Source organism: Podarcis tiliguerta (genome assembly GCF_965153285.1).
Source record: "Podarcis tiliguerta genome assembly, chromosome: 2".
Classification (NCBI taxonomy): Eukaryota; Metazoa; Chordata; class Lepidosauria; order Squamata; family Lacertidae; genus Podarcis; species Podarcis tiliguerta.
The window spans coordinates 9,266,214-9,280,326 of NC_139535.1; the positions used below are offsets into that span (position 1 = coordinate 9,266,214).

At 49.5% G+C, this 14,113-nt stretch overlaps 2 protein-coding genes across 4 annotated transcripts; one reads left to right on the forward strand and one right to left on the reverse strand.

The window, feature by feature from the left end:
- Nucleotides 1–178: 178 nt before the first annotated feature.
- On the reverse strand, nucleotides 179–6,778 carry LOC310670213 (uncharacterized protein). 3 transcript variants are annotated; one of them, XM_083425108.1, is made up of 4 exons: nucleotides 6,469–6,778; nucleotides 3,660–4,494; nucleotides 2,677–2,797; nucleotides 179–1,843 (listed from the first exon to the last, which is right to left on the reverse strand). In XM_083425108.1, the coding sequence occupies exons 2-4, from the start codon at nucleotides 4,383–4,385 to the stop codon at nucleotides 381–383; spliced, it is 2,310 nt and encodes a 769-aa protein (XP_083281234.1). In that variant the 5' UTR covers nucleotides 4,386–4,494; nucleotides 6,469–6,778; the 3' UTR covers nucleotides 179–380. The 3 variants fall into 3 exon arrangements, with proteins under 3 accessions (XP_083281234.1, XP_083281233.1, XP_083281235.1); XM_083425107.1 differs by lacking the exon at nucleotides 6,469–6,778 and adding an exon at nucleotides 5,697–5,934; XM_083425109.1 differs by lacking the exon at nucleotides 6,469–6,778 and adding an exon at nucleotides 5,478–5,654.
- LOC310670713 (uncharacterized protein) lies at nucleotides 6,435–10,699 on the forward strand. Its single transcript, XM_083426410.1, has 3 exons — nucleotides 6,435–6,453; nucleotides 8,142–8,262; nucleotides 9,019–10,699. The coding sequence occupies exons 1-3, from the start codon at nucleotides 6,451–6,453 to the stop codon at nucleotides 10,023–10,025; spliced, it is 1,131 nt and encodes a 376-aa protein (XP_083282536.1). The 5' UTR covers nucleotides 6,435–6,450; the 3' UTR covers nucleotides 10,026–10,699.
- Nucleotides 10,700–14,113: the final 3,414 nt, after the last annotated feature.

Sequence of the window (14,113 nt, forward strand, 5' to 3'; positions counted from 1 at the left end):
CCCTGCAGGATTTAATTACTGAATGATATGGAAAGGACGTTCGCAATGAGAGATGACTGTGTCCCGATGCCCTCCCCTTCCTTTCGCACCAGATAAAAAGCACACACTTCTCCTAATATTCCTCGTTGCCAACTGATAATGGCAGTAAATGCCAAGAAACTGAAGATCTCTAAAAGCAGATAGGTGACCTTATTTTATTGTTCAGCCATTTGCCCCTCCATGGATGTCCAGGGAGACAGTACTCCCCACCCTCTAAGCCAATGTATACAACATCATCATCATCATTATTTATTATTTGTACTCTGCCCATGTGACTGGGTTGCCCCAGCCACTCTGGGCGGCCTCCAACAGAATATAAAAATACAATGAAACTTCAGATATTAAAAACTTCCCGATACGGAGCTGCCTTCAGATTTCTCCGGAAAGTTGTGCAGTTGTTTATCTTTCTGACCTCTGAGGGGAGGGCATTCCACAGGGCAGGCGCCACTACTGAGAAGGCCCAGTGCTTGGTTCCCTATAGCTTCACTTCTCACAGTGACGGAACTGCCTGAAGGCCCTCCACGGAGCTGGACCTCCATGCCCAGGCTGAACGATGCGAGTGGAGACGCTCCTTCAGGTATACGGGGCCGATGGCTTCTTGAATGCGAGAGGAGGCTTGACTTCTGAGTGAAGCCCTTTCCGCACTCCAGGCACTTGTATGGCTTCACCCCAGTGTGGGTTCTCTCGTGCTTGAGAAGGTTGGAGCGATGGCTGAAGCTCTTCTCGCAGATCGAGCAGTGAAACGGTTTCTCCCTCGTGTGCGTCCTGTGGTGAACGACAAAGGCCGACTTGTCCCGGAAGCTTTTGGGACAGTCCGGGCACTGGAAGGGTTTTTCTCCCGTGTGGATCTTCTCGTGCTGAACCAGGCCAGCGTTCTGAGAGAAGCATTTCCCACACTCGGCACACTTGTAGGGCTTCTCGCCCGTGTGGGCTCGCTTGTGTTTCATGAGGGACGAGCTTTCGACAAAGCTCTTATCACACACCGTACACTTGTAGGGCTTCTCTCCCGTGTGGAGCCTCTCGTGCGTGAGGAGGTTCGTGCGATGACGGAAACGCTTGCCACACCCTGAGCACGGGTACGGTTTCTCCTCGGTGTGGATTCTCCGGTGCACGACAAAAGCCGACCTGTTCCTGAAGCTTTTGGGACAGTCGGGACACTGGTGCGGTTTCTCGCCCGTGTGGATTCTCTGATGTCGGTTAAGGTCAAATCTCTGCCGGAAGCTTTTCCCGCAGTCTGGGCAATGGTAGGGCCTCTCTCCTGTGTGGATTCTCAGATGAGCCGCAAGCCCGCTGTGCCCTCTGAAGCTCTGTCCACAATCTGGGCAAACGAAGGGCTTCTCTTGCCTGTGGGTTCTCTCATGTGCCGTAAGATGCGATTGCTGGCTGAAGTTCTTCCCGCAATCTGAGCAACTGAAGCGGTTCTCCCCGGTGTGGATTCTCTGATGTGCAACTAGGACATTCCTACTGCAGAAGCTCTTCCCACAGTCGGAGCAGATGTAGGGTTTATCTCCTGAGTGCATTCTCTGGTGTTCGGTGAGCTCCGCCTTGCAGCGAAAGGACTTTCCGCACTCAGCGCATGTCTCACCCTTGAGGAACCTTTGCTGGACTGGCATGGCAGGCAGCTGGAAAGGAATGGATTTGCCTTCTTCATTATGGGGGTGAGTTTCCTGCTGGTTTTCGGATGCTTCTCCCCAGTAAGGATAACGGGAAACTGTCTGTTCTGCTCTTCCTGGCAGCATCCAACGTGGTTCAGCTCCTTCAGAATTGATTGGCAGATTCTTTTTCCAACATGCCCTCTCATTGTCTGTTGAAAAAAAACAGAGAATCCTTACAAAGGGAGATTTCCCTTCAGCAGGAAGAAAGGATGGCGTGGATCAGATTACACAGCAAATAAGGGGTTTGGGGCCCAATTATTTGAAGGACCACCTACAGGAACCCACACAAGCCCTAAGAGTGGCCTCGGAGATCCTGCTTGCTAGTGCATCTATAAGGTCAGTTAGATTACCTGGCTGTGAGTCTTGAAGGCTGCTCCCTGCAAAGCCCTTTCCACCAGGCCCAGGGGGCGGGGCCCACACTCACCAGCTCTACTAAAGAGGCTCCTGGTGAGACCAGAGGGACATTGCTATGCCTGACAACAAACCCTAACAGTTGGATTCTTTTGCCCCATCTTTTTGTGCCTGCCAAACAGCCGCGTCATGCTTATGATAATATTTTATTCTCTTGTTAATTATGCTGTTTTAAATGTGCATTTTATATTTTACTTTACTAGTAATGTTTTTTTAAAAAAATGTTTATTTTGTTAACTTTGTTTGTGTTAAATATGTATTCTGTACTTCACCTCCTTTGTAATGTTTCATTTTATTATCTTTAAGATCACATTTTAGTTTTCTGTTAATTATGTTGCTTTGGCTGTGTACTCTATATTTGACTTTCTTCAAATTGTTTTATTGATGTTTTAATATTCTGCAAACTCCTTTGAGATTTTTCTTAAAAATATAAAGCTGTATAGAAATGAAATAAATCATAATCATAATAATTGGTGTGCACTAGATATGTGGGCAGAGCCTTTATAGTGGTGGCCCCTCATTTGCACAACCCGCCCTGCAAGAGAACTCCCTCCAGCCAAAGACTACTTACCCAGCCAAGGGGCATCAGCAGCCGAATCCTCCACTTTGGTGAGCGACCACTCGCCGGAGTCTGACAGAGCCCTGTCGGCCTCAGGGGAATCATCCGCTTTCTCCTTGAAGGGCCAGAGGACCTGAAACAGCAGAAAGAACAAGACAAAGAAATGGGTGCGAATCGCCTGATATTCAGGGGTGGGGGACCTCTGGAGCTTCTCCAGACGCTACAGGACTCTAATTCCCATCAGCCCCCAGCCAGCATGGCCAAGGGTCAGGGGAGTGGGAGTCCAGCAACATCTGGAGGGCTGCAGGCTCCCAGCCTTTGACTGAGTCAGGCCATTGGCCCATCTTTCACAGTATTGCCTACACTGACTGGCAGCAGCTCTCCAGACTCTCAAGGAGACCTTCTTCAGGCAAAGGCTGTCCTCTGCGCTGTCTTTGAAGGGGGATGCATTAAACCAGCTGGTGCAGAATGTGGCAGCCCATCTCAAGACAGGGACTGGAGCACAGGAAACCATCCACAGATGCCAGATGCCAGATACAGAGCCCTGAAGGGCCAGAGACCACACTGACTGCCTGTTCACAGCAGTGGAAGCTGGTCCCTTAGGGCAGAGAGTGCGCTGCCCACCATCCTTAGTCTTCCCCCAGCAAGTGGCATTCTAAGGTACACTGCCTCAGAACCTGGAGGTTCTACTTTGCCAATGAAGCCAACCCCTGCTGATTCGGCCAGATCCCATTTTCAAACCATTAGGGCAGGCGTAGGCAAACTCGGCCCTCCAGATGTTTTTGGCCTTCAACTAGCAGGACCACTGGGTCAAGGATGATGGGAACTGTAGTCCCAAAACATCTGGAGGGCCGAGTTTGCCTATGCCTGATCTAAGGGAACAGTCAGTCCAATGCACATTTACAGCCAGCAAAAACTGCCCCAATGGCTAGTCCTCTGGGCTCCTTGCCACTGCTCCTTTTGTTCTTCCCAGGACTGCTCTCCTGCCCTCTCACCTGTTGTATTTCGTGCTCGTTCTCTTGCTGCCTCTCCAGGAAATCCTCCGCCAGGCCGACTGCCTGACCGCAAGTCTCCGGCCCGCCTTCCCTGACCCAGTTCTGCATCTCCGGGGGCAGGACAGCCAGGAACTGCTCCAGGGTCACCAGCTCCAGGATCTGCTCCTTGGTGCGCCTCTCCGGCTGCAGCCACCGATGGCAGAGCCTCCACAGCATCCCACAGAGATCTCGCGGCCCCTCGGCCTCCTGGTAGAGGAACTGCCTGAAGCACAGGCGCTCCACCTCCTGGCTGGGAGCCTCCTTCTTCACTTCCCCACGACCCAGGGCCAAAACGCTGTGGGTGGGCTGGGGGACGTCTCCTCCAGGGCCAGGCAGGTGGCGGATCACCCTGCCTCGCCCAATGTCTGGTCGGCCCTCAAAGGAAGCCTGAGCGTCCCTTGGCCCGTTGCTGGCCAGCTGCAGGTTTCCCGGCTCAGGCTGCGGAGACCACACAGCCTTCAGGATCCCCTGAGACTGAGCTCCCCAGCACTCCTCCGGAGGCCCTTCCTCGGGTTCCTGCTTAATGTGCTCTGTTATGGTCCCTTCCCACAATTCCTTGAGGCTCCCTGCAGCCTCCTCTGGTTCAGACTCCTGGGCCTCCTCCTGGGCCTCTGTCTTCACTGTGTCCTCCAGCAGGGCATCTCGGGGGACAGACCAGACAGCTGCATCCCTGCGTTCGGACGCCATCACCCCTCTTAACTCCGGGGCTTGGCAGGGGTCACTCACACACTGCTATCCCATGTTTCTCGGTGATGTCAGCTGCCAGGTCCAGGGTTGTTTATAAGGCCCGGTGCCTCTGCAAGGAAAGAGAATCAGTGGGAGCTGAAGCAAAAAGTTGCATCGTGGAACACTCCTGTCCAGGATACTCCTTTCCATTCTCTGCCCCCATGTTTTCCACCCCACCCATCAGCAGTCAGTATTCCGTGCATACTGAGCATGCTCAGTCCTCTGGGAACTGTAGCTGTGAGGGGAGTAGGGGGCTCTCCTAACAATCTCAGCACCCTTAACAAACTACAGTTCCCAGGATTCTTTGGGGGAAGCCATGACAGTTTAAAGTGGAATTAGGTAAGGGTAAAGGGGACCCCTGACCATTAGGTCCAGTTGTGACCGACTCTGGGGTTGCGGCGCTCATCTCGCTTTATTGGCTGAGGGAGCCAGCGTACAACTTCCGGGTCATGTGGCCAGAATGACTAAGCTGCTTCTGGCGAACCAGAGCAGCGCACGGAAACGCTGTTTACCTTCCTGCCAGAGTGGTACCTATTTATCTACTTACACTTTGACGTGCTTTTGAACTACTAGGTTGGCAGGAGCAGGGACCGAGCAACGGGAGCTCACCCCGTCACGGGGATTCGAACTGCCAACCTTCTTATCGGCAAGTCCTAGGCTCTGTGCTAAATGCATAGTGCAGATGGCACCCTGATTACAGCCCTTTCACACAAGAGTCCAGTCCTGGTTTCCCACTGCGCTTTCTCACATTCAGAAGCTGTTTCATTTTTGCAGGGCGGGAGAAGGAGTTGTTGCTGCTATTTCTAATCAACTGGCAATCAAGGAGCCTTAGAGACACTTAGTGAATCTACTGCAAAGCACCCCATCTGACTTCTGACCACCCCTGACATAATGTCCCTGAAAACTGATCAAGCAAGACATAGCCATGATGAAGAATAGCCCCTGATAGACTTTATGTTTAAAAGAGGTGGGGGGTGGGATAGAGAAATCCACAGAGGATGTTCCAAAACTCATCACAGCTCCGCAGAACCTGCATGTTCAGGAGTAGTTTACCTGCAAAATGATGGAGGCAGAGAGCAGCAAGAGGTTTGCTGCTGCCTCGCCGCCTCTGAGCATCCCAGAGAGGTCTGGCTGCCCAGGTCTGGCTGGGAGCAGGAGGCTGGTCTGGGAGGGGTCTGTCTGCTCCAGCAGGGAGTCCTCTTAGATCCCTAAAGCAAACCTTCCTATTGCAGGCCAGCTCTCTGCTCCTGCCTCAAGGCGCTTCCCACTTACCGGATTCCCTCCCGGGAGCTGAAAAATCTCTTTTCCAGCCTCTACTTTGCAGCAAAGAAAAGCACCATAGAGTCGCTAAGGGGGGAGAAAAGGAAGAGGAGGGCCTTCAGTAGTCATAACAATTTCCGTCCGGAGTGCCGCTCTAGAAATCCCGACTCTCTCAGCTTAACCCTTTGTGACAACCAGAGCACAGAGGTGCTTTCCTTTGCATTTTTTAAATATCCCTCGCCTGTGCCAAATTGGAAGCATCAAGGTTGGTCTGACAGTGCAAATAAAAACCTAAGTGCGCATGCAGTTTAGGGGCTGTAGTTCGGTGGCAGAGCATATGCTTGACATGCAAAAGGCCCCCTTGGGATCGGCCACTTAAAAGGCGAAGAGAAGGACCTTTCTGTGCTGGAGACCCGAGAGAGCCGCTGCCAGCCCGTGCAGGCAATACTGGCCTTGGTGAACAAATAGGCTAACCTCTGGTACGGGGCAGCTTCGCGGGCAAACATCTTGCTAGCTGTGCGCATAGAAAAAGAGAGTTAGCAGAGTCAGGCCAATGGCCCATCGAGTCCAGCATCCTTTTCCCACAGTGGCCAACTAGATGCCTGTGGGAAACCAGCAACCAGGATCCGGCCTCAAGAGCCCCCCCCCTCTCCTGTGGCTTCCAGCAATTGGACCCCTTACTCTGTGGAGTTTGGGCACAGAGGCGAGATTTGAACCGAGGTCTTCGCCCTGAGCTCTTCCATTGCAAAGATTTGATTTGCTAATTATGGTATTTATTTCTCACCTTTATTTCTTCAAGAAGTGGTGCTCATGGTTCTCCCCCTCTTCATTTGATCCCCACTACAACCTTGCAAGGTAGGCTAGGCTGAGAGGCAGTTGCCTGTCCAGCTTCCTGGCCCAGGAGTGATTTGAACTCAGGTCTCCCCCGGTCCTAGTCCAGCACCCTTAAATACTACATCACATTGGCTTTCGTGTGTAGGCATCATACATTAAAAGCATATGCTCCTTCCCCCTGAAAAAAACCCCAAAAACATAAGAACTGTAATGTAAGGGTGCCGGGTGCCGGGCAAACTACAGTTCCCAATATAGAACTGGGTTTGCGTCGCTGCAATTCGGCTTAAGGGTTAAAGTGTGCGAGTTTGCACCCCTAGAAAAGCGAATTGGCAGGAAGGAAAGATCTGCAAAGGGGCTGAAGTCATTTCCTGCCCCTCCTCTTTTAGGGAGAGGGTTGTGTGTGTGTTTTGAGGGGTGTTGCTGTTCATTGAATTGTTTCGTGGTGGAGATCAGCGCCTGCGGAGCCTGTTTGCTCAAAAAGGATTTAGGAGAGAAGAGCCGAGGCGGAGAAGCAGGAAGGCAAAAGTGGGGGAAGACTTCTTAGTTTGTGGATCCTGAACAGCAGGATATTGCAAGCAAGCAAGCAAGCAAGCAAGCAAGCAAGCAAGCAAGCTGTGCAGTCAGTGATTTATCCTGCTTGTCTTTTTTTATAAAATGTTCTTACTTCTGTTCAAGTTGTAAAAAGGCTTTATCCTGTTTTTCAAGATCCTCAAAGGTTCTGTGTTGCCGATAGGGCTGCATTGTATTATTATTATTATTATTATTATTATTCCCAGGCACCCCCAAGATCTGAGGAGAGCGGGTCGGGTGTTGCAAACTTGCGAAAGGTGCACTTATTTCTTGACACCTCACACGTGTGTTTTTGGAACCCATCCAGTTTTCAGTGCCCAAAATCTGTTTAAATTATTTTTAATTCCTGATTTTAAACGGTTGTAACCCATAGCTGTCAACTTTTCCCTTTTTTTAAGGGAAATTCCCTTATTCCGAATAGGATTCCTCACAAGAAAAGGGAAAAGTTGACAGCTATGTTGTAACCTATCCTGCCACTGAAGGGATGGCAATAAACAACCACCACCAAAATAATCCTAATAATAATAATATTATTAGTAACAAATGTTTTTCGCCGTTTTTAAATTTATGAATTTACTTTTTCTGTAAGCTGCTTTGAGACTTGCCGGTGAAGGGTGGGCAATACATGGGCGATTGAAGTTCAAGATCAGCAGGGACACTTAATCCATGGCTCTGCCTATCCTTCTCTTGTTCTGATGACACACACTTCCCTTCCCAACCTAGGAAAGGAAGAACCCAAGAAACACACCATTTTTAAGGACCATGCGCCAAGATGGTGCTTTTTGCATATGGGTTGACTTTAAACCTGTTCCAAACTGCCTCATTGAACTTGGCAAGGCTGAGGGCACCCCGTGGTCAAGATGGCTCATTTCTCATAGAATTGTAGAGTTGGAGGGGACCCCAGAGGTCATCCAGCCCAACCCCTGCAATGCAGGAATCCTGCCCACAGCCATCCCTGGGTGGGCTTGAACCAACAGCCTTCTGGTTAGCAGCCAGGCGCGCTGACCCATTGCCCCACCTCTTACCTCTCTTGGTAATCCCTAACCGTTTCAGGTGTCGGTGTTGTTGATGGACTGGGCCGCTACCTTCCCCGAGGCAGAGGATGCTCCTTCAGGCAGTGCACAGAGGCTCGTGTCCCAGGGAGTCAAGCAGGAGGACGGCCAAGATTCGCTGGGTAAGGTGAACGTAGAATCGTAGAGCTGGAAGGGACCCTGGGGTCATCTAGTCCAACCCCCTACAATGTAGGAATCTCAGCTAAAGCATGCAAGGCAGATGGCCATCCAGCCTGTGCTTAAAAACCTCCAATGTGTACTTGAGCAGAGAGAAAGGGAGGAGGAGAACCTTTGGGGAGGAGAAGCTTAGTGGTGGAGCATCAAGGCCCAGAACGATGGGGGGTGGAGACACTTGTTCAGGTATACTTGTTCAGGCCTCGGTCCTGTATACCTGAAGGAGCGTCTCCACCCCCATTGTTCAGCCTGGACACTGAGATCCAGCGCCGAGGGCCTTCTGGTGGTTCCCTCATTGCAAGAAGTGAGGTTACAGGGAACCAGACAAAGGGCCTTCTCGGTAGTGGCACCTGCCCTGTGGAATGCCCTCCCTTCAGATGTGAAGGAAATAAGCAGCTATCTTATCTTTAAAAGACATCTGAAGGCAGCCCTGTTTAGGGAAGTTTTTAATAAAAATGTTTTTAACACTTGATTGGGAGCCGCCCAGAGTGGTTGGGGAAACTCAGCCAGATGGGTGGGGTATAAATAATAAATTAGTAGTAGTAGTAGTAGTAGTAGTAGTAGTAGTAGTAGTAGTATTAGGCCAAGGCCCAGATTATCTGTCAATAGGGAATGCTTGCTTGCTTCTTTTGGGGACTGATGAAATAATATTCCAGTTAACTGGTGTCTCTTCTCCTTGGCTCTCATTTCTTTCTCTGCTCCAGTAGGAGGACGCTGGGAGAGGGAAAACGAAGGCAAACCAGGAGGAGCGTCTACAAAAATGGAAGATCTAGATGTGGATGTCAGCACCAGTACTCAAGATGAAGCCACGAGGCAGCAAGGCAGGAAAACGCCCACCAGATTTAAGCGCGGGAGACCGTCCAATGCCAGCAAGGATGGGGAGGCCCACAAAGCCCAAGTAGATGTGCAGGAGGAAAAGAGAAGGAACAAGTGCCCTGTGTGCGGGAAAATGTTTTGTTCTAAGTCACGCCTTAACGTACACCAGAGAATCCACACTGAGAAGAGGCCCTATCAGTGCTTTGAGTGCGGGAAGAGTTTCAGGCAGAGCGGGCATCTCTCTCAGCACCAGAGGATGCACACGGGAGAAAAACGGTACAAGTGCTTGGAGTGCGGGAAGAGCTTCAGCCAGAGCACCTATTTTATCCTCCACAAAATAACCCACACGGGAGAGAAGCCGTTTACGTGCCTGGAGTGCGGCAAGAGCTTCAGTCACAGCAGGCGGCTGACCATCCACCGCACCATCCACACAGGGGAAAGGCCATACAAGTGCAAGGAGTGCGGGCAGAGCTTCAGCCAGAGCACACACCTTACCTCTCACCAGAGAATCCACACCGGGGAGAAGCCCTACAAGTGCCAGGAGTGCGGGAAATGCTTCAATCAGAGCACGCACCTCACTTTGCACCGAAGGATCCACACCGGGGAGAAACCTTACCAGTGTCTGGAGTGCGGGAAGTCCTTCAGCCAGAGGCCGCACCTTACTTTGCACCGGAGAATCCACACGGAGGAGAAGATGTACAAGTGCTCAGAGTGCGGGAAGAGCTTCCATCGGAGTGACCACCTGGCCTCGCACCTGAGAGTGCACACGGGGGAGAAGCCGTACCAGTGCTCACAGTGCGGGAAGAGCTTTAGCCGAAGCGCAATCCTCACTAAGCATCAGATAACCCACAAAGGTGGAGAAACTCCTGTGGGAACAGATGAAGGCTCCGCCTGAGCATTTCCTGAGAAATTCCGGCCGGTTGTGACGCACTGCTGTTCCAGTTGTGGTGCCGCTCCAGAGAGAGGGTTGACGTGTGATTACACTGTACAATGGTACCTCGGGTTACAGACGCTTCAGGTTACAGACGCTTCAGGTTACAGACTCCGCTAAGCCAGAAATAGTACCTCGGGTTAAGAACTTTACCTCAGGATGAGAACAGAAATCGCGCGGTGGCAGCAGGAGGCCCCATTAAGCTAAAGTGTTACCTCAGGTTAAGAAGTTTCAGGTTAAGAACGGACATCCAGAACGAATTAAGTTCTTAACCCGAGGTACCACGGTATAGCAGCACAATCCTTGGGCTTCCTGGATCAAATGGAATGTGCTTCAAATGTCATTCACGTATTCTTTACATTAGAGTTGGAGAAACTCAGAGCTCTCCTCTGGATCAAGTCCCCTTAAGCCCCAGTCAGCATGGCTAATGGTCGGGAATTATGAGTATTGTAGCCTAACAACTTCGGAGGGTTCACAGGTTTCCCTATCCTTACTGCAGATCAGCGTTTCCCAAACTTTTTTCGGGCCATTGTTTTGATAAGCTTGTGCCCAGTGCCCCACCCTTTCAAAAGCATTATTCAGGATAGCAGTTTGCACAACTCCCTTAAGAGATTAACACAATAAAATTCTAAACAGCAGCAGTTAAGTGCACATTGATTTAAAGTTCAGTTCAAATGACTTGTTGTTGTTTAGTTGTTTAGTCGTGTCCGACTCTTCGTGACCCCCTGGACCACAGCACGCCAGACACTCCTGTCTTCCACTGCCTCCTGCAGTTTGGTCAAACTCATGCTGGTAGCTTTGAGAACACTGTCCAACCATCTCGTCCTCTGTCGTCCCCTTCTCCTTGTGCCCTCCATCTTTCCCAACATCAGGGTCTTTTCCAGGGAGTCTTCTCTTCTCATGAGGTGGCCAAAGTCTTGGAGCCTCAGCTTCACGATCTGTCCTTCCAGTGAGCACTCAGGGCTGGTTTCCTTCAGAATGAAGAGGTTTGATCTTCTTGCAGTCCATGGGACTCTCAAGAGTCTCCTCCAGCACCATAATTCAAAAGCATCCATTCTTTGGCGATCAGCCTTCTTTATGGTCCAGCTCTCACTTCTATACATCACTACTGGGAAAACCATAGCTTTAACTATACGTACCTTTGTCGGCAAGGTGATGTCTCTGCTTTTTAAGATGCTTTTCTAGATTTGTCATTGCTTTTCTCCCAAGAAGCAGGCATCTTTTAATTTCCTGACTGTTGTCACCATCTGCAGTGATCATGGAGCCCAAGAAAGTAAAATCTCTCACTGCCTCCATTTCTTCCCCTTCTATTTTCCAGGAGGTGATGGGCCCAGTGGCCATGATCTCCTTTTTTTTGATGTTGAGCTTCAGGCCATATTTTGCACTCTCCTCTTTCACCCTCATTAAAAGATTCTTTAATTCCTCCTCACTTTCTGCCATCAAGGTTGTTTCATATTTCTTCTGGCAATCTTAATTCCGGTTTGGGAATGATTTAGTTTAATTTATTTAACCAACTGGTGAACTTGATCTGTTTTGTTGTAGGTTTTTAAACAGGTTGGATGGTTGTCTCTCGTGGATGCTTTAGCTGTGATTCCTGCACAGCAGGGGGTTGGTCTAGATGACCCCTGGGGGTCCCTCCAATTCTCCTGTTGCCTCTTAGCCCCCAGCTAGGAAATCCCACCCCCACCCCAGGGGATGGTACTGCCCATTTTGGGAACCACTGATCTCAATTCAAGAACTCACATAGGTGGAAAATCCTGTAAAATGAAAATCCTCTCTATCCCAGTTGGTAGCTTCTATTTTTTAAAAAAACAACAACCAAAGGGGTTTGTAGATAAGCAGCTAAGGTACTTCTTTCAAGTAGATGGGCTGGTGGAAGTAAAATGTATAAAACTGCCTTATTTCATCCTTTATTTGTCATATCATTCCAGTTTTATTAGTTTCAGACTAAGACCTGAGAGATCTGGGTTCACTTAGCCAAGAAAAGGGAGGCAAATATCGGCAGCCTACACCCCGGGGTTGTTGTTACGAATAACACAATCACAGTTGTTCAAGACCCTGGAAGGCAGTTCTTGTCGCACCAGGGAATGTATATTCTTCGACTGAATTTTTAAAAGAACGAGGAAGCGAATCCTGCTATTGGTTTTTATTCGTTTGTACATTGTTGGTGATATTAATAAAGAAACGAGCCTGTCTTGGGTAGTAAAATGCATGACCGAAAACTACTCTGGAAAGCTTGGAGTGGGAGAAAGAGAACTCTTACAATGGGATCGGGTGAAGGAAATGGTCCTTGCCTTGCACAACCGGCTGTCTGTATTTGCAATAGGATGGTAGTTATACACTTCTAGTCCCAGGGAGCATTTACAGTGGTGCCCCGCAAGACGAATGCCTCGCAAGATGGAAAACCCGCAAGACGAAAGGGTTTTCCGTCTGCAGAGGCGCTTCGCAAGACGAATTTCCCTATGGGCTTGCTTCACAAGACGAAACTTGACGAAAAATTTTGAGGTTTTTTTTTGCTCCAAAACCCCTTATTCTGAATCGCTAAGCTGCTAAAAGCATTTTAGCAGCAAAACCGCTAATCCCCCACCCCTTAAAAAGCCGTTTTTAGCCCTTAAAGTGCCAATAGTGCTAATAGCACTAATCCGCTAATGGGCTTGCTTCGCAAGACGAAAAAAACCGCAAGACGAAAAGACTCCCGGAACGGATTCTTTTCGTCTTGTGAGGCACCACTGTATTCAGGAGAGAGGTGAACCAGACAAAGGGCCTTCTCAGCTGTGGCACCCTCCCTGTGGATGTCAAGGAAATAAACAACTATCTGACTTTTAGAAGACATCTGAAGGCAGCCCTGTTTAGGGAGGTTTTTAATGTTTGACATTTTATTATGTTTTTATTTTTGCTGGAAGCTGCCAAGAGTGGCTGGAGAAATCCAGACAGATGGGTGGGGTATTAATTTAAAAAATTACAGTGGTACCTCGGGTTACATACACTTCAGGTTACATACGCTTCAGGTTGCAGACTCTGCTAACTCAGAAATAGTACCTCGGGTTAAGAACTTTTACTTCAGGATGAGAACAGAAATCGTGCTCCGGAGGCGCGGCAACAGCAGGAGGCCCCATTAGCTAAAGTGGTGCTTCAGGTTAAGAACAGTTTCAGGTTAAGAACGGACCTCCGGAACGAATTAAGTACTTAACCCAAGGTACCACTGTATTATTAAAAGAAGTATTATTATTATTATTAGGCCACATAGGTGCTCCTGTCAAGGTGGCTAGCACATACACATTCACAGAAGGACGTGTTTATTGCTCCATCAGCCTTGCGATCAATCTTGGGTAACTTGGACAAGCCACAAAGGGCAACGTTCAATTCACAGTACAGCCACACACGCCAACACAAACTTGCGCCACATTCAACAGTAAATCAGAAAGTGAGAAAAGCCTGCAGGAGGTCAATGGTCCATCAAGTTCAGTTTCCTGTTCTCAGAGTGTCCAAGCAGATGACTCAATTCCGCAGGTCTCTGCGCTGTTCCCAAGATAAAATCACAATATAAAAACACATAAAAAATAAAAATAAGAACAGCCCATAACCTCCCATCCCATGATGCAGCGAGTGTGTGAGGAACAGGAAGCGAAGGCTTCATAGAATCATAGAGTTGGAAGAGACCACAAGGGCCATCGAGTCCAACCCCCTGCCAAGCAGGAAACACCATCAGAGCACTCCTGACATATGGTTGTCAAGCCTCTGCTTAAAGACCTCCAAAGAAGGAGACTCCACCACACTCCTTGGCAGCAAATTCCACTGTCAGACAGCTCTTACTGTCAGGAAGTTCTTCCTAATGTTTAGGTGGAATCTTCTTTCTTGTAGTTTGGATCCATTGCTCCGTGTCCGCTTCTCTGGAGCAGCAGAAAACAACCTTTCTCCCTCCTCTATGTGACATCCTTTTATATATTTGAACATGGCTATCAGATCCCCCCTTAACCTCCTCTTCTCCAGGCTAAACATGCCCAGCTCCCTTAGCCCTTCCTTATAAGGCATCGTTTCCAGGCCTTTGACCA

Bases quoted from the DNA above. Each gene is read 5' to 3' on its own strand.
- LOC310670713 (XM_083426410.1), top strand. The intron at 8,263-9,018 runs GTAAGGTGAACG...TCTCTGCTCCAG, and splicing joins GGACGGCCAAGATTCGCTGG to TAGGAGGACGCTGGGAGAGG.
- LOC310670213 (XM_083425108.1), bottom strand. From the start codon at position 4,385: ATGGCGTCCGAACGCAGGGATGCAGCTGTCTGGTCTGTCCCCCGAGAT. The intron at 2,798-3,659 runs GTGAGAGGGCAG...CTGCTGTTTCAG, and splicing joins ACGAGCACGAAATACAACAG to GTCCTCTGGCCCTTCAAGGA. The intron at 1,844-2,676 runs GTAAGTAGTCTT...TTTTTTCAACAG, and splicing joins TGCTGATGCCCCTTGGCTGG to ACAATGAGAGGGCATGTTGG.